The following is a 27975-nucleotide window of genomic DNA, read 5'->3' on the forward strand; positions in this document are numbered from 1 at the left end:
GGGCAATGTGAACATGTTTAATGTTACACCCTAAACACATAACATGAAACATGGCATGAAAGGTGGAGTATGCTATTTAAATACATATACTGTATGTAAGTTATTTTTTTTAAATGATCTTTTTGCCAAATAATTTGTAATTCAAAAACCCTGGGGCAGGCATATATATTTATATAGGCTAGACTGCAGAAAAGCAGCACAACCTGTTTAGGACACAGCCTGCCCAAATACCTGTTTCGACAATTTAGGAGCAGTGGAACATTGATGAGGTCATCCATGCACTGTCTCTGGCTCCAAATTCACAGACAGCACTGTGCAAAACAATAGTTTAGCTTCTAGTGCTGGCCAATGCTTCTACCAGCCTGAGTGCTGAGCACATTGAATGATTACATGTTATGGTACATTGAATTCAACAGTGTTTTGTTATAACAGAGTTTACTCTAATGTACAGCTTAGTCAGTAGTATTATTTGTTAAAATGTAGAGACATTAGCCTAGAAAATCTGTGATATTTTATGGCTTAAATTACTTACCATAAGTAATGACGTCAATACACAGATTATTCCAGTAATCTAGGTCAAACCTAACTTGTTATCTTTTTTTTTTCAAAAAACCTATAAATTTTCCATAAGCTTTAATATTCCAGAAAGACATGACTCAGTGTTCCTCAAGGTAGCAGTAGTATAGCAAAAGGAGTAAACGCTTAGTGCCGATTCAAACCACTGCATTGGAAATGACAGCCAGCACAGTCCCAACATAAGACAAGGTATTATCTTGTCACAGACAGGCTCGTTTCACACCACGATGTTGCGATGAGAACGTGGTGGTGTGCACTGAAAAAAAGTATGGCATGCTGTACTTTTTCAGCATAGTGGGATGCGACGCGTCAACGTTTTGGTGAGTTGCAGCCTGCCTTTCTCAAGGCAACCAGTATCTAGACAAACTGTGCCCAAACAAACCAGTACCCAGACAAACTGTGCCCAAACAAACCAGTACCCAGAGAGACTGTGCCCAAACAAACCAGCACCCAGAGAGACTGTGCCCAAACAAACCAGTACCCAGACATACTGTGCCCAAACAAACCAGTACCCAGAAAACCAATACCCAGACAAACTGTGCCCAAGCAAAACAGTACCCAGACAAACTGTGCCCAAACAAAACAGTACCCAGGAAACCAATACCCAAACACACCAATACCCAGGAAACCAATACCCAAACAACCAGTATGCAGACAAACTGTGTCACAGTTTTTCTGGGGGCCGGTTGCCTTGAGAAATACAGGCTGCAACCCGACAACATTTCAGTATATATCTCAATATGGAGAAAGGACCAGCCATATGCTATATAGAATAGAGATTTCTATAAACTCAATACCAGTAAATGGATCTATAGCTAGCTAGTACATCTCCTAGTGATGAGTTATAGTGCCTAGGGGAGCCTAGAGGAGCATGTTACTAAAAGATCTTGAAGAATATGTCAGAATATAAAGACATAAAAGTAGACGCTAAACACACAATACAGTGTGATGAGAGGTCACTGATATGAGAATTGCAGTGGACAGAAGATTGTATGGTCTAGGTCTTGTGTGCCGGATAAAAAGGAATGTAAAATTACTCTCGTAACAGATGACTGGGGAAGATTGCAGAGGCGTGTTTTAGGGGGTGCTTAAATCATTCAATAAACATAATTAATATATTATCAGAACATACAGTAAAAATGAAAAAAAAAAACCCATCAAAACCCTGCAGATGATCACTGCAACTACACTATGCCTTTGCTGGTATTATTATATATTGAAAATCTAGCTTAGGATAAGTAACACTGCTAAATTGTGTATTGATAATAATTCATTATTTTTAATGTTTATATTTTTACATTTTTATAACCCTACAGATGAAGACTGCAACTACACATCTCTATATTTCTGTTGGACTATCCTTAGCATCAGGGGCGGAACTACCGGCGGTGCAGCCCGTTCGGGCACACGGGGCCCAAGGCAGTTGAGGGGCCCACTGAGGTCCTGTAGGGAGGGACACTAGCAGGGGGAGTGAGCCGGTGCCCTTTAAAAACGGCAGCTGCAGCGGCGATCACTCTTCTCATTGAGAAGAGAGAGCTGAGAAGAGTGATCGCCGCTCTCGATCAGTGAAGCCGGCATACAGTAGTGACAGCTGTACACATTCTTCTTCTCCTCCTCAGCCGCTGCAGCCACAGAGTGGCCAAGGGGAAAAGAATCTGTACAGCTGTCACTACCAGGGGCGTAGACAGGAGGGGGATAGGGGGGTTCAACCCTCCCCCAGAGTGTCCTAGCTGTGGCATAGCGAGGGGGGGCACGTGCCCCGGGCTTTAAATGATTCAGAGACGGTCATGGAACAAGCCTGTCTAAAGGGATGCCGGGGATGTACTGTTTGCGAAAACATCGGTGACGATGCCACTGAAAAATAATGTTTTTCAGTGAAGCGGATGTTTGATCAAACAGGACATCCCCGGCATCCCTTCAGTGATGCAATTGCTTTGCCTGGACCTGGATGCTCTGTACATGCCTCAGTGCGGGCTCTGCCTTTCCAGTGACCAGGAGCAGAAGGGCTGCAGGAGACAGAGCGGGCAATCAGGTAGCAGGGGCTGGGGAGCAGGGCTACCATCAGGAGGGGACGGCCGATACTCATATGAGGGTCCTGGGGGGCCTGGGACCCTTACATGGGTATCGGCAGTACAGGTGACACATGAGGTGGAGGCGGCTGGGCCGGGCCCCTGCAGTGCCGGGCTGCATCAGAGGAGGCCGGGCCCCAGCAGCGGCGGAGGAGGCTGGGCCCCAGCTGCTCCAGGATAATTGCAAGAGATGGCGGCGGGCGCCCGGCAGTGAGGAGAGAGCTGGTGGGAGGAGAAATCACATCAGCCTGCAGGCACACTCTGGGGCAGCTCTGGGGCCTCGGCCAGGAGTAACAAGCAGCAGACACTGGATTTCAGAGCCCACCACCGCTGCATGTGTTCGCACCGCCAGGACAGTCAAACGAGGTATGTGCCTTAAGTCACATTGTTTGTAACCCTCTGTAACTTATGGAATTGTTCTGCATTTATGTATAAAGCATTGCTGGAAGTTGTAGCTAGTGCCATTCAGCATTGCAGCAGTGCAGAATGGCATCACCTATAGAGGACTACGACTCCCAGCAATACTTTATACAGAAATGCAGAATGGTAACGGCTATAGAGTCCAGCAGTACTTTATACGGCAATGCAGAATTGCAGACGCTGTATAAAATGTTGATGGGAGTTGCAGTCCTCTATAGACAAAGCCATTCTCCATTGCCGTATTAAATATTGCTGGGAGTTGTAGTTCTCTATAGCAGTGGTCCACAACCTTTTTGGAATCAGGACCGGTTTAGCTGAAAAATGTTTTCCACGAAGCGAGAGGGCGGGGGTTGGGGAGATGTGAGGGGAGATGTAGTTTGGGGATGTTTCAAGTGCATTTATTGTGCACTTTATTTCTATTATTATTACACTGTAATATATAATGAGATTATTATACAAGTCAATATATTGCAGAATCAGTGGGAGTCCTGAGCTTGTTTTTCTGCTCTCAGGTGGCCATTGCGGGCTTTCAGGTGGTCAGTTGGCAAGCTTCGGATAAAAAACAATGCTAACATTTGGAATGGTAATGAATGCACACTTTATTTATTTTATTTTGATATATATCCCTTTTTTATCAGTTTTCAGTCCAGGCTCATGACATTATGGGTCCTCTTCTCAATCATGTGACAGTGCTCAGGGCTAGTGATTGACTACTAGACATAAGCACTGTCACATTGGAGTATATCACATGCTCCCCCATACTCGGAAGTACTGGGTATTGCTGACAGCCGTGACAGAGGAAGGAGCAAAAAGGGAGCACTGGTAAGGTAAATATAATTGTTGGGGGGCACTTTGCAAACACACTGTCACCTTGCCCTGAATGAGCAAGGTGACAGTGTCTCTTTTATTACTACAGGGCCATACATTACATATTTGTAAAATCTTATGTGGATACACTTGGGCTTGTGTAGATGTGCAAATGCAGCATGTTTTCAGGTACATTGAGTTTGATTTTAGAGTAATTTGAGAGACCTCTGACATCTTTAGCTTTCAAACTACTAGGTTCAAGCTACTTTGCATTGCCATTTAGGAGAAAGGCAGTTCTGACATTTGTACAAAAGCCCGTACACAGGGTAAAGGGGTTTGCTTTTAATTTACTTAAAGTGACACTAAACTCAGGAGTTAAATTATAAAAATACATTCAAGCACCTTAACTATTAACCTATAGATCCTCAAATCATCTCTGAATTTGTGCTGACACTGTCCTTCCTTCCGGAGGGTGGCTACTTTTGTTCCCCATGGTCCCTGTGTGTGTTGTAAAGTGGCCACCCCTTTAAGCTCACTACCGGGATGGATCTCACATTTAGTTTACTCATTTGTATTGAAGTTATAGTCTATCACAGGGGTGAGCTTGAAGGGCTGGCTACTTTACAGCACACACAGGGACCATGGGGAACAAAAGTAGCCACCTCCAGAAGGAAGGACGCTGTCAGCACCAATTAAGAGATGATTTGAGGATCTACAGCTGAGTGATACACAAATAAGATACCTTTTTGTTAATAGCGATCGTACTTGAAAGCATTTTTAAGATTTAAAGTAGAATTAAATACTCTTTTTTTTGCATATATCTACTGTTAGCAAGCAGTAGATATATGTAAAACATTAAAAATAAATTTAAAAAGTTACTAAATCGGTAATTACTTACCTGTGTCACCGCCCCGCTCGCTCCCATCTGAAGATTCTCGAGCGGATATGAAGGATGATTGGGCAGGTGCATGCGCAGTGGAGATCTTCAACCAGGAGAAGAGGAGAGACACAGGGTAATTCAATGCATGCAGCCAGGGGCATGCAAGTGAACAGACACAGGAGTCAGCGCTGGGTCAGAGACCGGCACCAGGGCTGGGGCGACTCATGAAAAGAAGATAATCGGATCAAGAGGCATCATTGAGGCCAGGTTCACAGCTGTTTTCGGGCGGTTGTTGTGCGTTTTTGTTTGCTTTGAAAACCAGTTATCAATGAATAGAGATGTCAATGGAACCCAAACCACCCAACAACCACCCGAAAATAGATCCTTTTTGTGCCACAGACGATTTCGCCCCCGTGACAAAATGCATAGGCGTGAACAGCCATTGACTTTCATGTAAATTCGTGTTTTGCGTGGTAACGCGTGGCTCAATCCGCATGATAAATCGCCTAGATGTGCACCAGCCCTTAGGGTTAGTAATTTACTGAAGTCTAAATCCAGGCTGGCATACATTTACTATATTAAAATGAACCGGAATAAGATATATGACAAATACAGAATAGATTTAATAAAACTGTTATGTCAGGTTTAAACATTGTTACATATTACATCTCCATTCTGTGATTGCTTCTATTACATCTATTTCTCTATGGCGAGAATTAAAGCTCTCCTGTGCCATGATGCAGCATGCTATAATTATTGTGCAATTAGTATGTCCAACTAACCTAGTGGTTAGCTATGGGGACGTCACACACTCTTCCAGTGATCGTCCAAATATACTCTGACAAGCAAAAGTTGGATACAACACATGCAAGCCATGTTTATTTATAGCTATGTAAACAAATTAGCTTTGGTGAGCCATTAGCAACATGTATTGCTCACTTCCCATGAAATTTAATTCTGCTTTCATCAATCATTAGGGAAGAAGGTACAGTCAGTGGACGTAAGTGTCACATCAAAAGCATACCTTTGCTAGTGCAGAGATCTTTCCGTGGGGGTCATACATTACTGTTGGTAAGACATTTGGCAAAGGCAGCGCAATGTGTTATAAGGTAGCTCACATTTCGACATTTGGAGGTTGAAACAATATTTATAGTGGTATTACAGGTATTATAAATACCTGTTTAATATTTGAAACAGGTATTTATCAATGGAATCTCTATTCCAAACACCAGCATATAGAATCTTATACACTGGCTAATGCATAAAATATCCCATTGTGTGTGGTTCACTGAGGCTTTGTACTGTGTTTTACTGCCTCTGCCAATCATAGCATTTGGTTTTATCACTATGTGGTATGCAGACAATGCGCAAGATCTGTGTGCTGGCATCTATGAAGTAAAACTAAGTCAGATTTGTAGGAAAAGCAAGCAAGATAATCGCTCAAATCAGAAGATTTCAGAGAGTACCCTGGCAATAAGGGAATTAGTATACCAACAGGGGTTAAGTTTAAACATACGGGAAGGTTAGTGTCAGGGTTGCAGGGTGGATAGTAACATAATGAAGTAAACAAAGCTGTAGATATTTCCTTTCCCTACTACTGTTCAAAGTCTCCATAATGTCTCTTTGAATATAAATTTAGTAGCATGGTTTCAACTGCAGGCACACAATTGTGAGCATGGGCAAAAAAGCTTCAGTAAGAACCAGTCAGGATTGTAAAACATGAGAGCCACCAGTACTGGTGGACCCCAAGAGATTGTGGGATCCAGGAAAATGCCCTCTTTGACCCCTACACTGACTTTATTTATGATTCTGTTTATAGCTTTTACCGTGATAGATTTTTCTTTGTCTTTCTAGGAAATAAAGTTCAGAGCTTAAATGTGATCAGTATGAAATGAATACAGGCAGTCCCCGAGTTACATACATCCGACTTAGATACGACTCCTATTTACAAACGGAGACTATTAATGTACAGCAGGGGTAGTTGTAATGCAACCGCGCTCGTGGTGACAAGGAGTGCCCGCCTTTTTGGGTCTGGTTTGTAGTACTGTACGTACATTACAGGAAGTTGGCTCTTCTTAGACATGCAGACGAGGGGGGCCCACCTCTTCTTACGGGTCACTGTGAGGTTTTTACTGCTGTCTGTATCCTCATTGTAAAGATTTAGGGGTCTATTCACTAAGCTGCCGAAAGATCTGGCCGTAACTTCGACTGATCCTTTGGCTAGCTTCGGCCCCATGACCCCTTCGGTTAAGTAGAGCCCGTACAGCTCCTGAAGTAGGCCGAGCAGCTCAGTCGAGCTGAAGGCATATGACAGAGTAAACCTTTCCTTGCGATCTGTTTTTTTTTTCCTGACATGGGGCCGCTGGCCGCCCTCAGCTATTACACCCGCCCACTGCTGCTTTCAATCAGCAGAGGGGCCCTGCAGTTCTCCATCAGGTCCCCTTCTGGTGATTGACAGCAGCAGAGGGCGGGTGCAATAGCTAGTTTGCTATTGGCTATTGCAAAGTGAAATAGCCAATAGGAATCTAGCTATGCATTCCTATGGTGGTTTTTGTTTGTTGTTATTCTGACGGCATTGCTAGCTACGCCCCAATCGTTTTTTATTTTATTTTTTCTACTTTTTTAACTGATTTTCTATTCTGCTCGGTACCACAGAGGTGCTCGGCGGCATTCGGCTATTCACTCACTGATGTTCGGCATCAATGAGAATAGGCCGAACAGCAGCGAGTAGCCTGGCGGAGGTTCGGCTCAGCCGATCCAGATGTTGGGTCGGCTGAGTCGAACTCCTTCTGCACTTCGTGTCGGCCGAACATTCTAACCATGTTTTGGCCGACCCGAAGCCAACCGCAGCCACCCGATGTACGGCAGCTTTGTGAATAGACCCCTTAATCTCACTTCCAGTAATGGGACAACAGGAAGTGAAAGGAAATCTACCCCTAGGAAGGGAAATTCACTCCTGTAAGAGTGATCATTGGAAAAGTTGTCTCCACTGAAGCTTTGTCACCAATCCTTGTTTCCACAACAAGCCAAAATTTTCAAAATCTAATTGTCACAGTTACAGAAAGTGAGGTGAAATCTTCTGAACAAGGGCACACACAGCAAAACATACTTTACAGGTGGTAAACCCTTCGCTATGCTATACAAAACAAAACATTTTTGGTTGGAGTCACACTTAATAAAATTACCTCTTTCAACTTACATACAAATTCAACTTAAGAACAAATCTACAGTCCCTATCTTGATTGTAACCCGGGGAGTGCCTATATATACAAACACACACATAAATGATTGCTTGCATGTGAGAGGTACAACTGTGATGAAGACATATTCCCCTGGTGTTTTGAGGAAGCCTTCTTACATCATTCATTTCTCCAAGAAATATCTGGTTAGCGGTTGCTGAGAGTTTCACCAAAGAAAACTAGACACTGAGTTAAGGAAATGAATGAGAAAAGAAATGTGCTTATGACACATACAGAGAATGTATTGGTATTCGAAGGTAAACGAATACTGAATTACAATTTTTTATGATCTGAGACAAGCATTTTAAAGCATATCAAAACCCAAGAACAAAAATGCAATCTATTGCAGCATTCTAGTCCTTTGATGTGGTGGCATCATTAGTTTTTTCTTTTTTCATGCAATCTGAACGTGTTTCATGTTACACCCTGAATATATGTGTAACATGAAACATAGTAAGAAAAGTAAATGTAGCCTGTATAATCTATACCAGACCCATATATAGGATACGGGCCTGGTAAAAAGTTGGGGAGAACCACATCTACTTTTTTACATTTACGCTTTTTGCATTTTAGACTTGGGTGCCTTGGGATTTTGCATACTTTTAAAGGCTGCCATGACTGAAAAAAGGTTGAGAAATGCTGCACTAGCCTTGAGAGGGCATTGTTTGTGTATAAAGAAGAGGACACTCCATTGGGTAAATTGTACTCCATACACTTTGGGTTTGTTAATGTCATATGAAGAATTGAGGAGGAGAGTGGGGAGGTGGGAAAAAGTTTCTGGTTTATTAGATATTGGGGCAGGATTTCTCGTCTTAGAAGACCAGAGTATGCATATTTATGTCTTAGGAAGAAACAGAAAAGAGAGCAGGTGAATGCCACCCATGTTGGCCTTCAAAGGGAAAGTAACAGCGCCTAAACAAAATCTATCATGGACAAATGCTGGTTCCCCTCAAGCATGGTCATCCAGGGGTGACAGCATTTGTTTGCTTATATCTATAGATACTAGTTCCAGTGCCTGATTATCATATGTCTAAAGGTATCTGAAAACATTATACATTTGCCAGTTAGCAACTTACTATCCATACACTTTGTAAAGAGGACAGACAGTAATCTTGCTGCAGGAGTCACAATACACTGTATACACATTCCAGTGACAATGTGTACATCTGGATGTTTACAGTTTATTTAACATTCAGGCCTTGACACACTTTGACCAAAACTATTTTGGTTTCTTTTTTTTGTGTGGACTTAATATTCATTAAAGTTAATATGGAAATCAGGAGCCAGTCTTTCCAATCCAGGAGCCAGCAGGATTTTTTTTTGGAGCCAACTCTGCCAACAACTAGAGAAAGCCTTGAGGCCCCATTCACACTGAGCGACATGTACCTACATGTACCTATATCGTTCCGCGCAAACGATATAGCACAACTTTTCGGGTGACGATCGCACGACCTTCCCTATTGGGCTGCATGCAAATGGAGCAAAATTGCACGACATCCGCGGCAAAAAGGGTCCTGCACAAGCGACGAGCTACAGGCGACATTTAGCTGTAGAATAGAACAGCTCCATTGAAAATCATTGGACGAGTGAGTTCTCGCGATATCGATCAGCAATATGCGCAATTTTCGAGCGGAAATCTGCTCAGTGTGAATGGGGCCTAATAGTTAGGTGCCAACTGTAATTTATAAGAAGGATTGGCTACCTGGCTCCTGCGATTTGTCCAGCCCTGCCCTATATGCTCTCCCATACCACCTCCCTTCCAATATCCTACTCCAATTACAGGAGAACTATGAGGTGAGTGACTTTCACTCACCTCATAGTTCTAGCCGACCTGTGACAATGAGACTGTCACAGGTCGGCTCAGTAGATCGGGAGGTGAGCAAACACATAGCGGCGTTCGCTCACCTCTCGATCCTGTCACGGCTCTCTGCCGTGACAGGGGAGGGGCTGGATTCCCCCCTCCCCGCTCCGATCCGCAAGCGCTGACTGGTGGATCGGACCGGGGAGGGGGCGGGTACAGCTGGCTCTGCCGGCGGATCCCGGCACAACTGTCGGAAACCGCTTCAGCTGCGAGCTACAGCTCGCGGTATACTGAGCCTAGGGTGACGGGAGGATGCTAGTTTGTGTCCTCCCGTTACCCTAAGGAGAACTATGGGGAAAAGACTTAACCCCATAGTTCTCCTTTAAAGGGAGTCAAGGAGGATCTATCCCCCCCAAAGAGCAAAGACCTAATTGTGGTGAACAGGCTACAAATACCTCATAATAATTATACCCTTTTTTATAAACTAAGGCTTAACGTAAACCGTCACATACACATTTTCAAAAAGCAAAATTTGGGAAGTAACTGCTTCTTATATGAAAAGTGTGGAAGATTTTGCCTCTCATGAACATATATTATGTTTGAAATCTCCCAATCACAAATACATTGACTAGAAATGACAGTTTTAAAAGAGGACCTTTTAGGGCCTTCTTTGGTGCTGACACCTAAATGAGTGTCGCAGCTCCGACAGTAATACCTATTGCCTTCCTTTTGGCCACATACCTATTTAGCTTTACTGTAATGTGACCTCCCCAGACCTAATATGTGTTAGTCAGAGAATGGCCTCTGCTGGCTATTTCCAGGTCTGAAGCTGTAAAATTTAAGGACTTCTTTTTTGGGGGAATTATTTAATAAGAAAGAACAAACTGCAATGTATGTTTGCTAAGTGCAGTAATACAAATCAATAAAGTTTTAGTTCTGTAGTCAATTCATTTAATAGATTATAAATTAGTCCGGGGATTTACAGGTATCATTGATCTGAGCATGCTATCCAGCAAGCACAGCACCTGTGCTAAAACCCTTGAGACCCTTGTTTACTGCAGTCAGAATACAGGAAGCAGTACACAGGGTCACTAGGAATGTACTTCCTGAATTTGGCTGAGTGTAATGCTTGCTCTCTGCTTCTTGCATACACCAGTAATATTCAAATTCAAGGTACATTTGAGTACTATATAATGATGCGTAGTGAAATTTTACCTCCAACTGAAAACAATACAGTTCTCTATCAAGAATGTTATTAGGTTTTGAATATAGGCTCATTGACATGGGCATGAATGACTGCACCTTTTAAAAACCAGCTGATACTTCTGCAATCGGGAGTGAGAGGTATTGTGCACAACTGTGGGCAGCAGCCTGTACAAATCAATGCATACACAAATACCTGCACGTATGAGCATTTACATCCTTACAGGGACGGATGAGTGACACTGGATGTCAACTGTCTGCGTCCAAGGGCCCTGTGTAATATTTGCATGTACCACTATATATACCAGGGGTGGGCAACTCCGGCCCTCCAGCAGTGCTTTAACTACATATCCCAACATGCCTCTGGGAGTCATGCCCACTGTCATTCCTGCAATGCCTCATGGCACTTGTAGTTCCACAACAGCTGGAGGGCTGGAGTTGCCCACCCCTAATATATACGTGCAGCGGCAGACTGTCATTGATTTGTACAGGCTGCTGTCATCGGCTGTACCCAACACTCTATCACTTGTTCTGCCTGATGAGGGGGATCCTGTGAGACCCCGAAATGTTGCACTGAGTGTGTTATGCTATCAATAAATAGACGTATATCTGATTTGCCATTTGGAGTGTCTGTGTCCATTCTTCTAACTATGTATAGAGGCGATGGCCATCCGTCAACAGCCGTTGCACCCACGTAACAATTTTGGAACAGCGGTTCTGAGTGCGATGGGTATATGGACTGTATCTGTACCCAACACCTATCAGTCCTAGGCACATTAGTGGCCAGTATTTATGATGTACTTCAATTCACGCCTGTGTAAATGAGCCCTAATGCATGTAAATACAAGTCAAGTGAATGAACAATGCCCAAGATGTCAATGTGTACAGCAAAAAAAAGGTGAATCTGTACATTCCACAAGTTTTGCTTATCACTATAGGATGTAAAAATTTTGTGTGGAACTTTTTCTGCGAAGTATTGGAGCCAACTGTAGGCGAATTACGCTGAAATTTCACTGCTTGCTCCTAAGCTTTTTTGTATGTTAGCAATAGCAAAGAGCATGAAGTAGGATACAAAGTAAAATGTTATAAAGCCTACCTCTAGTTTAAAAAAAACCTACCCTTCCAGTGGGGCTACCCCAGCACTGCCAGGATTCAATGCTCCTTATTGTCTAGGGAACCTTTGTAAAGCAAGTTTATTTACCTGACCCCCTATCCTGCTCACTCCAAGACTGGTGCCCGCAGCATCTTTCCCCCTGCGTTCCAGCAGTCTGAGGGTCCACTGTTGTCATAATGTCTTGATTTGTGGACTACAATCTCATGTTTACTTTACTAATTTGTATTGAGATTGTAGTCCATCACGGGAGTGAGCTTGGAGTGGTGGCTACTTCACACACAGGGACCAAGGGGAACAAAAGTAGCCACCCTCCAGAAGAAAGGACAGTGTCAGCACCAATTCAGAGATTATTTCAGCCCAGTGATACACAAATAAGATACATTTCTGTTAATGGTTCAGTTACTTGAATGCATTTTTAAGATTTTAACTCCTAAATTTAGTGTCACTTTAATTGTGAATATTGTCAGGACTTATTGAAGTGCTGTGAGTGTTTTTCAGCATTTCCCATCTTGAGAGTTTTTGTTTTAGCCAATGGAAAGCTAGTTACTAGGAGGAGGAGATGGTTGTTAGTCATAAGTTCACATTAAAACCATATGTTACGGATGTTTTTCAGGCACTCTCATTGAAGTCCATGGGTCCAAAAATGCTTAATTCTGCCCAAAAAAGCTCCTGTACCGCTTTGAGCTACAAGCAACAAGTGACACAACGCTCAGGTACCATTGAAAATAATAAAATTCTTCATGTTAAAGGAGAACTATGAGGTGAGTGATTTTTACTCAACCTCATAGTTCGAGCCGACGTGTGACAATGAAACTGTCACAAGTCGGCTCAATAGATCGGGAAGTGAGCGAACACATACCGGCGCTCGCTCACTTGTCGATAATCTCCCTGCAAAGAGCCGTGATTCCCCCCCTCTCCTCTCCGATCCTCCAGCGCTGACTGGTGGAACGGACGGGGGAGGGGGCGGGTACAGCTGGCTCTGTCTCTAGATAGGCAGGGCCAGCTGTCAGTCACGCAGCTGGATGGATCTCGACAGTAATGTCGGGATCCGTACCGGCTGCGGCGGTCTCAGTATACCGCAACATACTGAGCTTTGGGTCACGGGAGATCGCTAGTTTATGTCCTCCCGTGACCCTTAGGAGAACTATGGGGAAAAACACTTACCCTATAGTTCTCCTTTCAGCTTTGTCAGAGTTTGGGAAACATGCAAAACGCTCAGGGGTGAATGGGGGCTACCTCCCTCTTCATAAATCCACAAATTTTGGATAATTGACAGAATTTGTTTTTTACACTTTGGGGTTGACAAACAGCATTTGCAAGTGTGATAACAGCCATCATGAATGGATGTGGCAAGTGACACTGTACCAGCACCTGACTCATGATGTTTACTGCCGTGTACACCATACTGCTTCCTGACTCAATAAGTGAACTACATTCCAGATGACTAATGCTGTCGGTTTTTTCCTGAGTAGCAGCTTCCTAAATTTTACCTCTAACTCACATCAGATTTTTTATAAGTTTTAGCTGACACTTGAGGGAATTGAAACCATCAAAGCAGCGGATTGACTCACACTGTGATAAGTGACTCAAAGGTTAATACACACTTTCACAAGATGATTTGCTTCAAAAGCCGAGATTATTCTGTGTTTCAGGAACCGATTAGACAAAAGTCCCAAAGCAGCTGCACACAGTGGATATTCACTCTCCCACACGCCAGCCGCCTTCCGTCCATAACACACAAGAGCTGGACGTGGTGATACCACATCACTGATCATGTCTGACACTTTGGAAACCTGTGTGTTAGGATCTCATCTCCTGCATGTTAAAGGGACAGTCCACCAAAACTGGGACTCCAGTCTGCAAGCCTTGTATTTGGGCAGTAAGTATGACTTCTGACCTCCGCAGACTTGCTGCAGCCAATAGGAAAGGGAACTGAGCATTAGATGTCTTTTAGTGTCATGTCCATTCACAGAGGATTCCAATGTTCTTCAATAAAGCAAAGGACAGAGATGAAGCCCAAAGTTCAGTTACCAGGGTAACTCCATTCAGTTTATAGAAGTCAGACTCGTACAGAATCCATTCTCATTGGTTGATTGGGTTACTGTGCTCCTTGATGAACAGGTCCCTGACTGCTGGCTCACCTAGTGCAGCTAATGAGAGATACTACAAATAGAGGCAGATTTACTAAAGGTATAGAGACTGTTCACTTAGTAAATAACATGAAGCTATTCTCACTCCTGTGACTGTTTACTGAGCTTAGTAAATAACATGATGCTATTCTCACTCCTGTGAATGTTACCTGAGCTTAATAAATAACATGAAGCTATTCTCACTCTTATGAATTTTCACTGAGCTTAGTAAATAACATGAAGCTATTCTCACTTCTGTGACTGTTCACTGAGCTTAGTAAATAACACAAAGCTATTCTCGCTTCTGTGACTGTTCACTGAGCTTAGTAAATAACATGAAGCTCTTCTCCCTCCTATGAATGTTTACTGAGCTTAGTAAATAACATGAAGCTATTCTCGCTTCTGTGACTGTTCACTGAGCTTAGTAAATAACATGAAGCTATTCTCACTCCTGTAAATGTTCACTGAGCTTAGTAAATAACATGAAGCTCTTCTCCCTCCTATGAATGTTCACTGAGCTTAGTAAATAACATGAAGCTATTCTCTCTCTTATAAATGTTCACTGAGCTTAGTAAATAACATGAAGCTATTCTCTCTCTTATAAATGTTCACTGAGCTTAGTAAATAGCATGAAGCTATTCTCTCTTTTATAAATGTTCACTGAGCTTAGTAAATAACATGAAGCTATTCTCACTCTTATGAATATTCACTGAGCTTAGTAAATAACATGAAGCTATTCTCGCTCCTGTGAATGTTCACTGAGCTTAGTAAATAACATGAAGCTAGTCTCCCTCCTATGAATGTTACCTGAGCTTAGTAAATAATATGAAGCTATTCTCCCATCTATCAATGTTCTCTGAGCTTAGTAAATAACATGAAACTATTATAACTTCCATCAATGTTCACTGAGCTTAGTAAATACCATGAATCTATTCTCCCTCCTATGAATTTTCACTGAGCTTAGTAAATAACATGAAACTATTCTCACGTCTATGAATGTTCACTGAGTTTAGTTAATATCATAACGCTATTCTAACTTCTAAGAATCTTCACTGAGCTTGGTGAATACCATGAGGCTATTCTCGCTCCTATGAATGTTTCCTGAGCTCAGTAAATAACATGAATTTATTTTCACTGCTATGAATGTTCACTGAACGTATTAAATATCATAAAGCTATCCATACTTCTATCAACCAGACATGTGCCACCGAAAACCCTGCTTTGTATGTTCCTCGCACATGATTAACTTTTCAAAGTGAGCATGGGTCCCCTTATTTACTAACATTTACTTTGCAAAGTGAACAGTCAGTGAATATCCTCTACTCCTTTAGTAAATGGACTGCCCTGTCTTCCGATTACTTGGGAGTGCTTAACAAGATTAGGCAGCAGCACTAGGACTGAAATGCTTCTGTAGACTTCTAGACTTCATGTCCACAGCTGTGCTTAGTGGATACGACTGGGATGGGTGTGAATAAGTAACAAATATTTTAATAAATAATATTTTAGAATGGTTACTTTTCATAACAAATAGCAACATGATGAAACCAGTTTGGATAAACAGAAAAAGGTTTCAATTTGCAGCACTTTGAAACTGAACACTGAGGGCTTGTTCACACCAAATGCAGACCAGACCTGCATGAGTTTCTGCATACGCTGTACAGTGGGTTGTGCCGCGTTTTTGATGCGCTCCGGGCCGTTTTTGGTTATTAAAAATAAAATATTTTTTTTTTAGTTTAAACTGGTCTTTCAGTGCGTTCCAGGGCGTTTGCATGCGTTTTTGATGCGTTTGCATGCGTTCCAGAGCAGGTAAAATAGGACTTGCTGCAGTTCTTTTACATGCTCTGGAAGTGAACGCTGCGGTGTGAACTAGAGCCCAAAATACCATTGGAATACATTGGACGCAGTTTTGATCCGTTCTGTAACTGCTCTGCTCCTGGAACGCGCTTGGCGTGAACAAGGCCTAATTTATATGATGACATATAAAAATTGTAAAATCCTTTCACACCTTATTGATTTCGATATGAGCTGCTCAGCCTGATACTTCTAATAGCACATCAGGTTTTATAGTGCATAGATGCACGTAGGTTTATAACTGTCCTCCCCTATTCACACATGACAACGTAACACTTTTCCATCAACTGCCTGCCCACTATGGCCAGAAAACAAGCCTCGGAAGCATGTACCGAGCACGGCTGGGCACATACACAGTGGCTGTAGTGTGGGAATACGTCCAAGTTAGTTGGCCGCCAGCCTCTCTGGGAGTTAATTCATGCATACAGGCAGAGAGAGCATCGTAAATACAAATGTGGAGCGCACCACTTAATATATATTTTCATCATATTACACTACAATTATAGGAAAGGAAAAAAATATGAATTATATTATAAATGAAATGTTTTGTTTTCTGATCACATTGACATATAGTAAGTGGCATAAAAGAGTTGTAATGTTTTTTTAAAAAATATATAATATTTTTAGCACATGAAGTACTATTAAAATGATTATTTGAAGCATAGTTATTTTAGATCAAATGATAATAAATATGTTATTTAAAATTAAATACAAGCAACCAGTATTTATGTTTGTTTTATTATGTATTTTATGTATTGGGTTCACCTATAACGTTCTGTTGAAACACTGTAAAAATGTGAGCCAGGAAGAACATGCAAATAGGCTGTCACAACCACAGAGATGTCAGCCTGACCTGTGAATTTGCATATGCATAGTCCCATGCCAGTTATGCTCATACATTTCTCCAAACTATGTTTATTGCTATTAGTACATCAGAAGTACCCCCCTACTACATTATCCATGATCATCTGCCTTGTCAACCAATCAGCCATAGTAAATAAGACATTGTATACTCCTAGCATAATGAAACTGGAAAATACAAAATACTTTAAAATCTCTATTACATGTTAATATGACTGTATATTGGATGCTGTAATCCATTTATTTTGGAGTATTTTGTGCTGTGTATTTGTGTATTAGCTGGCATCAGGATACGCAGATGTATGAGTTGCCGGTCCTCTATATATATATATAATTTTTTTCCCCTGGCCTTCTTATCCACATGTGTATGACCCGCTTATAAAATATAACTGCTTGTAACAGAACTGTGCATTGCATAACATGAAGCTATCAAAAAATGGCATCTCTAAAGTTCTATTCATCTACTACAACATAAACATATCAATAATTATCTAGAGGAACTGCCATATATTGTAATTTGCTTGGGCACAAAAATCACAACCTTTAAGTTGCTTAGCCCCAAATATGTTATAAATCTCGTAATGAATTTTGAAGGACCCATCAAGTATTTATTATGTAGGGCCCGAGATCATGACTTCCGTATATTAAATTAAACAATGCTTATATTAATTTTAAAAACCATCACTCAAAAATCAGGATAGCCAAATGATATATTACATCTCAAAATCTGAACAAAAAAAGTCAATGGGACACATGGGTCACTGAAACAGAGACAGAAATAGATACAAAGTTAGATAGATAGATAGATAGATAGATAGATAGATAGATAGATAGATAGATAGAAAAGTGAGGAGTGGACCTCGCTTTCTCCCTCTCTGCCCCTTCTTATTACATGTTACAGGGGGTCTCCATTGGGATTATTGAGTGACTAAGGCAATCAGCTGCTGCCCAGCGATACAGACCTCCATTCTAGATACACATGAACACAATAGAGAGATCAAACTGCTCTTTGATCTAAGCTTCATTTACAGAGAACCTAGATTACACAATCTAGAATGAATGGACTGCAGAACACATATATAGAAAGATGTATATATGTACTTTCAGTCTGTGGAACATTCCATCACCATCACCTTGTGTAGGTTCCGCAATGTATTCATCAATCAGTATTTTTTCATAGAAAAATGATACTACATTTTTAACTTAGCTTAGTATTTGCACTACTGCAATCCAGCTCTTCATTTAAACCTACAGCTTCACAGTGAGGCTTCAACTGCAGTGCGTTTTAAACCCCCTTCACCTTACCAAAACACAGGGGGTTAATCCTGTGCCACGCTGCAGTGTCTAAATCTGACTCACAGTCAAGTTATAAATACACAGTATCAATCAATGTCAATGAGCCATTGGGCATTGCTGCCAGCTTCTTATCAACACATATACACTATACAGTATATTAGTAAAAAAAACAACATGCATATGGGTTCAGTGCCATCATATTTACTTGGGCACAAGCTCTCCATTGGCTGAAGAGACATGCATTGTGTTAAGCCTTACTTTGCCAATAGCTAGTACTGTGTAAAACATCAACTGCAGGACAACAGGTTGAATACTTGTATAAGGTGTCCTGCAAATAAGCTATTTCTGTCTGCAGTCACCCTGTGATTCAAATTAAGATCTATTAACCTGCATTTGAAGGCAATACCCTACCTATAGGTATATAGAGGAACCAGTGGCAAGGATGAGGAGTGCAAGTATGAAACAGGTCTATAGTTGGTCAAGTAAGGCATGTCAGCTTGTATGGAGGCATCTGGGAGGATGAGGCAAGCTGCCTGCTCTGGATGCTTGTACAAAGCCCTGATGATTATTACATTGCAGCAGTCATAGCTAACAGATCAGGCAATATACAACACAGGTTAACACAAAAACAAATCAGCAACCCGTAAAAAACACACCAGAGTGCTATCTGAGCACGCACATATCAGCCAACAGAAAAACAGCTTATAAAGAATCCTCACCAAGCTGGTCAGTATGCAAATCAGAATGAAATGATAGCCCTGGCATGATTCAATCTGTGCAATGTACAGTGGGCAAAGCAGGAATCCTATATCCTGTATAGGATCACGGATCTAAAAATGGATCCCGTTCGTTGCCAATGATGGGTAGAGAGGCGCTTCATGCAAGCAGTGGTTTGCCTGGCACCATAACCCACCCTAGCCTTCTATTATACACCCTGCCTATAGGAAAAGAAGGCACGTTCTGCGGGCACAGTCCTGAGCCTTCCTATGGCCAATCCGGAATACTTACAATTTCACCATCAATGCTGGGAGAAAGCTGCAAATCTTTGCCTTGATCACATCCGTTGAAGCTGGGCTGCTCACCCAGGGCTGGCTGCTCATCATCCATGCGCATGCGTCTCAGGCTTCTAGCAGTATTATTATTACCGGACTTATTATTATTAGAGCTTTGCTTATCAATCCCAAATAATAAGCGCTGCTCGGGTCAGCCCTGATCATCCGACAAATAGGAAAGATGAGATCAGGTTGTCAACCTGTTCACCAGGAAGGCAGAGGCTGATTGCTGCTTTGATGCAAGCCAGTGTGGCTGGAAGTAGCCCCAGAATAGGGATGCTGGTGTGATTATAAGGAAAGGAGAAGTGAACCGTGAATGCCAGGAGAGAGATGAAAAGGATGCTGCTATACTGCTGCTGTGTGACAAGAGCCTTCCTTCAGCACCAAGTCCCTTGACATTACAGTCAGTTCACAGCAGTGTGTGTATCCTGGGAAGGTGTGCATGTGTGTGTGTGTGTGGTGTTACTGGCTCCTACACACAGCTATGTTTATTGTACAGCATGATGATCACTGTCCTCCATCCATGATTGCCTAAAACACAGCATGCATTAAACTTCTACAAGTAGCGATCTGCCATAATACCAGCCTCATTACACTCACAAGCATGACTTTATCATCTGGACACTTTGATTTCCGAACCAGAATAGAACACACAGGGATGTGTTCCATTGCATGACAGTGGGCTGCTCTAGGTTTGGGTATAGCAAGGGTTAAAAAGTGGCCGTGCAGCCTGCTTCCCTGGAGGGGATCATGGTGGGCTTATTACCCTCCTCCCCTCCTGTCATGTCATTTCCACCCTGAAGCAGCACACCAAGCTTCCCCTCCTAAACAAAAGCCTTGCCCCAGGTCTGTGCACACAGCAGCAGCTCTGCAATCTTTCCTGCAGCAAAAATTGATATATAAATAACATTCACGTCACTTCCTCTAGTGTCACCAGAGCAGGAATCAGGGTTCCCTAGTTACTGGGGAGAAGCAAAACAAGCATTTTGGACCTATTAACCGTTTCCGCGGAGAGGAAAAGCCCCATGACAATGCACATGGATGGCACTGCGTCCTATGTCAGCAGGCTGGAGACACATTGATACACTGCATCGCCTAATATTAGATTGTCAGTGCTCCATGGAGTGAGATGATGGACCCGGCCGGAACAATCCTCTGATCACAGGTTGGGATGTAATACACACACACACAAGATGATTGCATGTTGATAAACAATGTTACTTCCAGCAGATGCAGCAGCCGAACTCCTTCCAAATATTGCCTCCTCCATTGAAATACTAGGGAGCCAAAATCTGGACACTTTCATATGAAGATCTATAATAATGAAGGAGAAGAACAATGAGGGAAATTGATCAAAACTGGGGCAGACACCATCTGAAGCAGTTGCCCATGGCAACCAATCAGATTCTATCTTTCAAAGTTTAAAAAAAAAAGCTGACAAAACTGAAAAAAAAAGAAGCTGATTGGTTACTCTGGGCAACTACGTAGTCGGTCCACTTCAGTTTTGATAAACTCCAGTGATGTGCAGAAGTCCTTTAGCGACCAATCAGGTGTCAGTTGTCAAAAAATGATTGCAGCCTATTGGCTGTTGTGGTTTATTATCATACATTTCATATTCTTTGGTGTTACACTGTATACAACGTATATGCAAACCCAATCGCTCATTCACACTTGAGCGTCTGCAATCATTTTCTGGGCTTTTTTTTTTTCACGTTTGTAAACGCATTTTTCAAGCTTGACCTTTTTTGTTTTAGGCAGATGGAAAGCTAGTATCTAGGAGGAGGAGACAATTGTTAGGCCCCATTCACACCAGGGCGGCAGCATTCCAATCATTCCAGCGCGGTTTCCGTGTAATTTTTGAAAGAGCGTTTTGGAGCGTTTTTCATTGCGTTTCCACGCTGAAACAATTAAAAACGACCCAAAACGTGCTGATAGGCGCGTTTCCATTGAAATCTATATGGAACACGCGCTGATCAGCGCCAAAAAAGTAACTCAGGGAGTATTTTTGGCGACAGTCGGTTCGGATCCTGCGGAGCCACGCGCTTGCATGAACGGTCCCCATAGGAATGTATGGGATTGTTCATGTAGGCGGTTCTGTGCAGAAAAATCCATGCGACCGACCCGCAGTAGTGTACATGGGGCCTTAGGTGGGAAGTCATGCAAAAACGCATGTACGGGAGGTGTGTTGCGTTGCTATTCATTTGAATGGCACTTTAAGCGCACCTCCTGCATGCAATGTGATCGATCGCACCACAACGTGCGGTACTGCAATACCATGTGTAGAGGTGCAGTGTAACTATAAAAAGTAATGCATACACTGGTGCAATGAACGCACCGCACCAGCGTGACTGGGCCCTTAATATTTGTAAACGTTCATTAAAAAAATACCTGGTGATCCCGCCATGATGGTCCTTGTTCAGGCACCTCCTATTACGGGGTGACAACACTCTGTCCCTGCCTCACACTTCTGCTTCTGCATTGTCACACAGGCACAGTCACCTTTAGGAAACCTGGCGTGAGAAATACCACACAGCCATTGTGAGGTAGAGCTTGTAGACTAGAAGTGGCTGAAAAGAGGCTGCAGGTGACCAGCAGCGCTGAGACCCAACTAAGGATAAGCAAAGTTGAAAACAAATAAGGGCAATTCTTTATAGTAAGTGTTTTAGGGAACGCTTAATGCACTTGTACAAAGGAGCAGTAAAACCCGGGTGTTTCTGTCTATTCTGTTTCTATATCCATCTGTTACCCTTAGGGGTGGGCAAGTTCTGGCCCTCCAGCTGCTGTGGAACTACAAATCTCATAAGGCATTGCAAGATTCTCGCAGCCGCAAGCATGACCCCTGGGGCAGATGCATGATGGGATTTGTAGTTTCACCACAGCTGGAAGGACAGAGTTTGCCAACACCTGCCTTAAAATAACTAAATAGTTAAAGTTTATGTAAACCCAAAACTTTATTTTAGTTTTGGACATAGGCCTTGGGGGAAAAAATGGCAGCATCGCCTCCTGAAGAGCAGGCAGCCATTGCTCTACCACCCTGTGAAAACTGATGCACCATGGATCGCTTTTCAAAGGGTGGTGCCCGCCAAAAAAAAGGCCTTGGACCTGGGGTGGACAACTCCGGCCCTCCAGCTGTTGTGGAAATATAAGTCCCATGAGACATTGCAAGACTCTGACAGCCACGGGCTCCCCGTGGCCGAGTTACCGTGGGATTTGTAGTTTCATCACAGCTGGAGGGCCAAAGTTGCATAGCCCTGCCTTAGACAGTGGTTACCAGGATAGGTTTCCCCATTGGAAGATTCACTTGGAGGGTTAGAAGGCAGCCGAGTGAATAACGCAGCCAAAGTGAAGTGAGCCGAATGATGTTCAGCTATTCACTCCGGTTTATGTTCGGCTGAAATCAGCCGTACATCGGCTCTGTACAGCTGTCTTTGGTAAGCTGAACGTGCTCAGCATGTTCGGCTGAGCTGAAGTGCAGAAGGAGTTTGACTCAGCTGATCCAACATCTGGATCGGCTGAGCTGAAGCTCTGACAGCTCACTCGCTGCTGCTCGACCCTATTCTCATGGGGGGCCGAACGGCAATGAGTGAATAGCCGAATGCCGCCAAGCAACCTTCAAGGTTGCGAGCACAATAGAGAAAACGTAAACAAATAATTAAAAAAAAATGTTTACAAATTATTTAAATAAATGTAAAAAAGCAAAAGAAAAAAAAAGCAATGTGCGGTCACCCTCCCAAACCATACCAGACCCTTTAGGTCTGGTAGGAAAGTTAGGAGGGACCCAATTTTTTTTTTTTTAAAAGCGTGGGGTTCCCCCCAAAAGTATTACGAGTCCTTTTAGGTCTGGTAGGAATTTTAGGAGGGACCCCAAGTTAAAATAAAATAAAAAAGTGTGTGGGGTTCCCCCCCAAAGTCATACCATGCCCTTAAGGTCTGGTAGGAATTTTAAGGATGAAACCCATCCCTCAAAATGGTGAAAAAAAGGCAAGGGGCCCCCCCTAAAATTCCCAACGAGACCCTTGATCCGAGCAGTTGATCTAGAAAAATATAAACAATTGGCCTGTTTGCTTTTGGCCGGCACCTGCCAGAGTCTTGTAGCAGGTCCCGGGCAAAAAAAAAACAACAAATGGGCGAAGCATGTGTTTTTGTGCGTTACAGACCAGAAAAAATGTGACATTCAGAACGCACTGGAACTGAACATAACAGTGTGAAGTAAGCTCAGAAATGCCATAGGAATACATTGGTGCGGATCTGGTCCTGACATGGTGTGATTGGGCCCTCACACCCAAGTGATTTGTCTTGCATTTCCCAATCATGACAACGCTCAACATGAAGACTTCTATTATTTTTAACGGTGCCTGTTCAAACTGGAGCGTTGTGCTGCCACTTGCCATGTGAAAAAGTACACAAGCTTTTTTTTCCCAGAGAGAATTGTATGTTTTTGGTCTCCTAGACTTCAATGGGAGCACCTGGAAATGTGTGACACAAATGGTTTCTCTGTTTTTTTGGCAATATTTTGTGTGTTTTTGCACCTAACAACCGCTCTCCTTCTCCTAGCAACCTCAGGCCTGTGAACAAAATGGAGGATTCAGGAGTGTTGCCATGGCAAGCACAGGGTGTCATTGGCAACAGGGGCGGCAAAACAGCCGCAGCTCGCAGGGAGAAGAGGAGCTGCACAGGCTTCAGCTTCTCCCCTGATCCCCGCTGCTCTCCTCCACCTGTTTCTGCAGAGGACTCTGTGTCCTCAATCTCTTTTTCTATTTCAAAAGGGAAATGACAGCGGTCTGTTTAGACCCCCCAACACCACACACTCACTCACGCACACATATTACTAGACATGTGCAAAGACTAAAAATTTACTTCGGACAAAATGAACGGAAACGAAAAATGTTTTCATTAGTTTCATCAAATTTTTCTGCTATTTTGGATTTGGCCACCAGCGCATTCTGCGCATATGCGCCGCCATCCTGGAGGCGGGGCACATGACGTCACATACCACCATACCACACACGTCTGTTGGGGGGGGGGGGAACAATTTTTTGTTCTTGCCTCGGGCGCAAAAGGAGCTAGCTACGCCTCAGAGCAGAGGACCTGGGAATAAATTGGGTGTGAATTTTCCTGGACCGGGAGCACCACAACACCACACAGAAAGAGCAGGAAGCAGATACAAGGAGGACGACATATAATGTCACAGATTATACTGCTTTTCATTGGCCAAAACAAAAATGCCTGAAGCTTCAAAATACATGAAAAAGACTTACAAAATGCGCATTCACATGCCAAAAAATGCTTCAAAACTGCCTGAAAACACTGACGCTCAGGTGAATGAGGGCTGATATGGCTGTTTGAGCTGCTCCAGGAGTCATGCAGACCGTGTGCATTTATATTACATCAAGCTTTTCAGTCAGGACCATGGACAGCTCAGTACAAGCTCCTAGAATCACAGACACTCAGCTCATCTATCATAGTTTATCTGTTCCACAAAAATACAGTGTGGATGTCACAGCTTTTATCAGGCACTTTACACATCATAATTACCTACGCCCGCTCATTACTTCCTTGTATTTATTTGTATCGCACACACCATGGCAACATATTTTCATCAGGCTCTACAAAGTTTCTCTGGACTTTCCTTTCTATATTAGCACTCAGCTAAATCAACAGTGCTGTCAGCTCCCTTTAAATATTGCTGAGATGATTTTCTTTAATAATCACCAGAAGGGAAAATGCTTACTAACCTGACAGTGAAAGCAACACTTTGATCTGGATTTTGAAGAGCGTTTGTTACACATTTTACAAAGGGTAGTTTCTAAAGCCTACCTGTAGCCAAATGTTTTATTTTTTTGTAGCTTTAGCCCTCATTCACACCCGAGTGATCTGAAGCATGTTTCCAGTAGCACTTAAATGCTCAGGTTTCCATGTTGTTCGATGGTGCCGGTTCATATCTGAGCGATGTGCTGTTGCTCAACGCACAGAAAAAGTACAGGAGACTTTAATGGGAGCGCCTACAAAAACGCTCATGATGCGCATTTTCGTTCATGCTTTTTTATGCCTAACAACTGTCTCCTCTTCCTAGTAACTAGCTTTCCTTTGCCTAGAACAACATGCTAAGGCCTGAGAACACACGCAAAACGCGTATACAAACGTGCAAATACGCCAACACTCAAGTGTGAATGCAGCCTTAGATTGAGTAGGAACTGTTGTTGTCTATGTTGGGGAGATTCACCTTTACTATTTGGCATGGTGACTAGGGATGCTCTGATACCAGTTTTTCAGTATTGAGTACGAGTATTTTTTTTCAGTACTTGCCGATACCGAGTACCGATACCGTTGCTGTGTGCCCCGATTATCAGGAAGCTAGGCGGCGGATCATGACCCGTTGTCCAGCTTTCTGATTGCCTGGGAAGCTGATGTTTATTGAAAGAACACCGGCTTCACTTTCCAAGGCTGCCTGGATTCCTGACCAATCATGAATCAAGGCTGCCTAGCAACAAGTGAAGCCAGCTTCCTAGCCAATCAGGAAACTGGGAGGTGGGTCATGAGTTGCTGCCCTGATTGGTCAGGAAGCCAGGTTGCCTAGCAACAAGTGCAGCTGGCTTACCAGCCAATCAGAAAGCTGGGTGAACAAACTAGGACAACATAGCTGATTGGGAAAAATTCTCCAATTCAGCTCACTTTCCAGTTCAGCTATGTTGTCCTAGATTGTTCACTTCTCCTGCTTTCTCCAAACTATTCACCCTTTTTGTGAATAGCCCTGTAAATGTCCATAAATTCTAATGCCTCCTTAAAGAGAACCTGTCACTTGCACTATGCTATCACACTGGGGGCTCACCTTTCCCTTTGTGATAACATTAAACTTAAAGGAGAACTATGAGATGAGTGATTTCCACTCACCTCATAGTTCTAGCCGACCTGTGACAATGTCTCAGTAGATCGGGAGGTGAGAAAAACAAAATGGAAACATTTTAAAAATAAAGTTTAGTAAAATAATTTAAAAAACACCTCAAAAATGTTGTAAACGCCCCTCCCCCCTCTTAGATGCACATAGGAACATAAACACGCATGCTCTATGCATGCGTGCTCCATCTCCCACTCTCACCTGTCGGCTTGTGGGCGTCATCCCACCTGCCTCACCCCCTTTTTCAGTTACCTTTTACTCTTGAGTATGCCCCCTTCTTTTGCATACTGACCATAGTGACCACGGCACACCTCAGGTCATTGTAGGCAGGTCCATCATCTCGATTCCTGGGTACGTATCTTTAATGCAAAGATGAATTCATGACAAAAGATAATTTCACAGGTACAATTCTCATTTCTAAGTGTTCCCTGTAAGAAAGTAGGTCATTTAAGAGTTATAGTGACCCTGTGGCTATACAAAAGTTACCCAGGCAAGGCATAACTGATAAAGAACAGTGTCAATGCTCACCTCTCTTGCTGCCTCTGCCCCAAATGCTACTCCATCACTGAGAAATTAAGGTCTGCTGGGAAACCAACACTTTTGGGAGTGTAGATGTTCTTGGTTCCCTTCAGCTTTTACTGGTTCCTCCTGCTAACTGACACTACAGGACACAGAAATGATGAGATACAGGGGACCGAAGAGACTGACACTCCCAGGGGACTTTGGGGGACTATTTTTCTGAATTAATATGACAATCCACTCGGGTGGGAGTAGAGGTGAATATTTTTGATATTTTTATAGTGACACTTTAAAAATATTGCCAGGTTTTTATTTCTATGATTGACTATGGTGTGAAGATTCTCCCTTAATTCCTGTCCCTGTGACACCAGTACAAGAAATGGGGGGTCCGTTTGTCACTGGGACAGGAAGAGAGGGACTACAATAAAAACATTATCAGTACTAACCCTTCCTGACTTCCCATTGGAGAGATTTCTCATCACTTCCTTACCTGACAGTGAGGGTAAGTATGGGTAAATCTCTTCAATAGGGACACAGATGGCAATAAAATGTGAATGAGGTTTCAACCCTTCCCCACTCTATCCAAAACAAAATAAAAGGCTTTCGTTTAAGTTGTGCTTTAAGGGAACTCTGCAACAAGAAAAAAAATATAGGCATGCAGCCGTTCACTCATCACATACAGACAATTTCTCAGAGTCTGTCAGTATTTGGATTAATTTTAAATTGCACTATAAAAGTTCTAATAGATGTCATTGTAAATACCTATCTGCAATGTCCAAGCACAGAGCACAGAGTGTCAATAGCACAGGTCCTCAATCAGTGGTAGGTGTACCTCCAGGGGTACTTCTCATGTCAGCATAGTGCCACCTCATTCACTAATTTACTAAATGAAAATGTACAAGTGCATAGTAATAAGCATGCTCCACTTCTTTAGCTAATCAACCCCACTACCTTGAAGCAAAAATTAAGGATAGATTTTCTGGCTACATGCTTATTTTCAGTTTCAGGTAGATGTAGGGTTGCCACCTGTCCAGGATTCACCCAGACAGTTCGGGTTTTGAATGCTGTGTCCGGGTTTCATGGCAGCAGAAACCCGGACACAAGAGGCAACCAAAATTAAGATAGTGGCTACTGGCCCCACACTGAAAATAGTCTCAGCTCTGATATTTAAATAGGAATGGGTGGCGCTATTTACATATGAATAAGCCACGTGTGCCGCCCTAACAGAGGCATAGAATATGAGATGCATAGCCTCAGTTAATA

The 27975-nt window shown here is 42.8% G+C and overlaps 1 protein-coding gene across 2 annotated transcripts in view; it reads right to left on the minus strand.

The window, feature by feature from the left end:
• RGS20 (regulator of G-protein signaling 20) overlaps positions 1-27975 on the minus strand; it is a 128867-nt gene that overhangs the window by 41050 nt on the left and 59842 nt on the right. The window contains exon 1 of one of the 2 annotated variants that reach the window (XM_018567294.1): positions 19255-19777. The exons of the other annotated variant lie outside the window; for it this stretch is intronic. Coding sequence (XP_018422796.1) covers positions 19255-19359 — 105 coding nt within the window. The 5' untranslated portion in view covers positions 19360-19777. Of the gene's footprint in view, positions 1-19254; positions 19778-27975 lie in introns of those variants that run through there. 2 annotated transcript variants of the gene reach the window in all.

The sequence above is a fragment of the Nanorana parkeri genome, unplaced genomic scaffold, assembly GCF_000935625.1.
Source record: "Nanorana parkeri isolate BGI_ZX_2015 unplaced genomic scaffold, ASM93562v1 scaffold1027, whole genome shotgun sequence".
NCBI classification, from domain to species: domain Eukaryota; kingdom Metazoa; phylum Chordata; class Amphibia; order Anura; family Dicroglossidae; genus Nanorana; species Nanorana parkeri.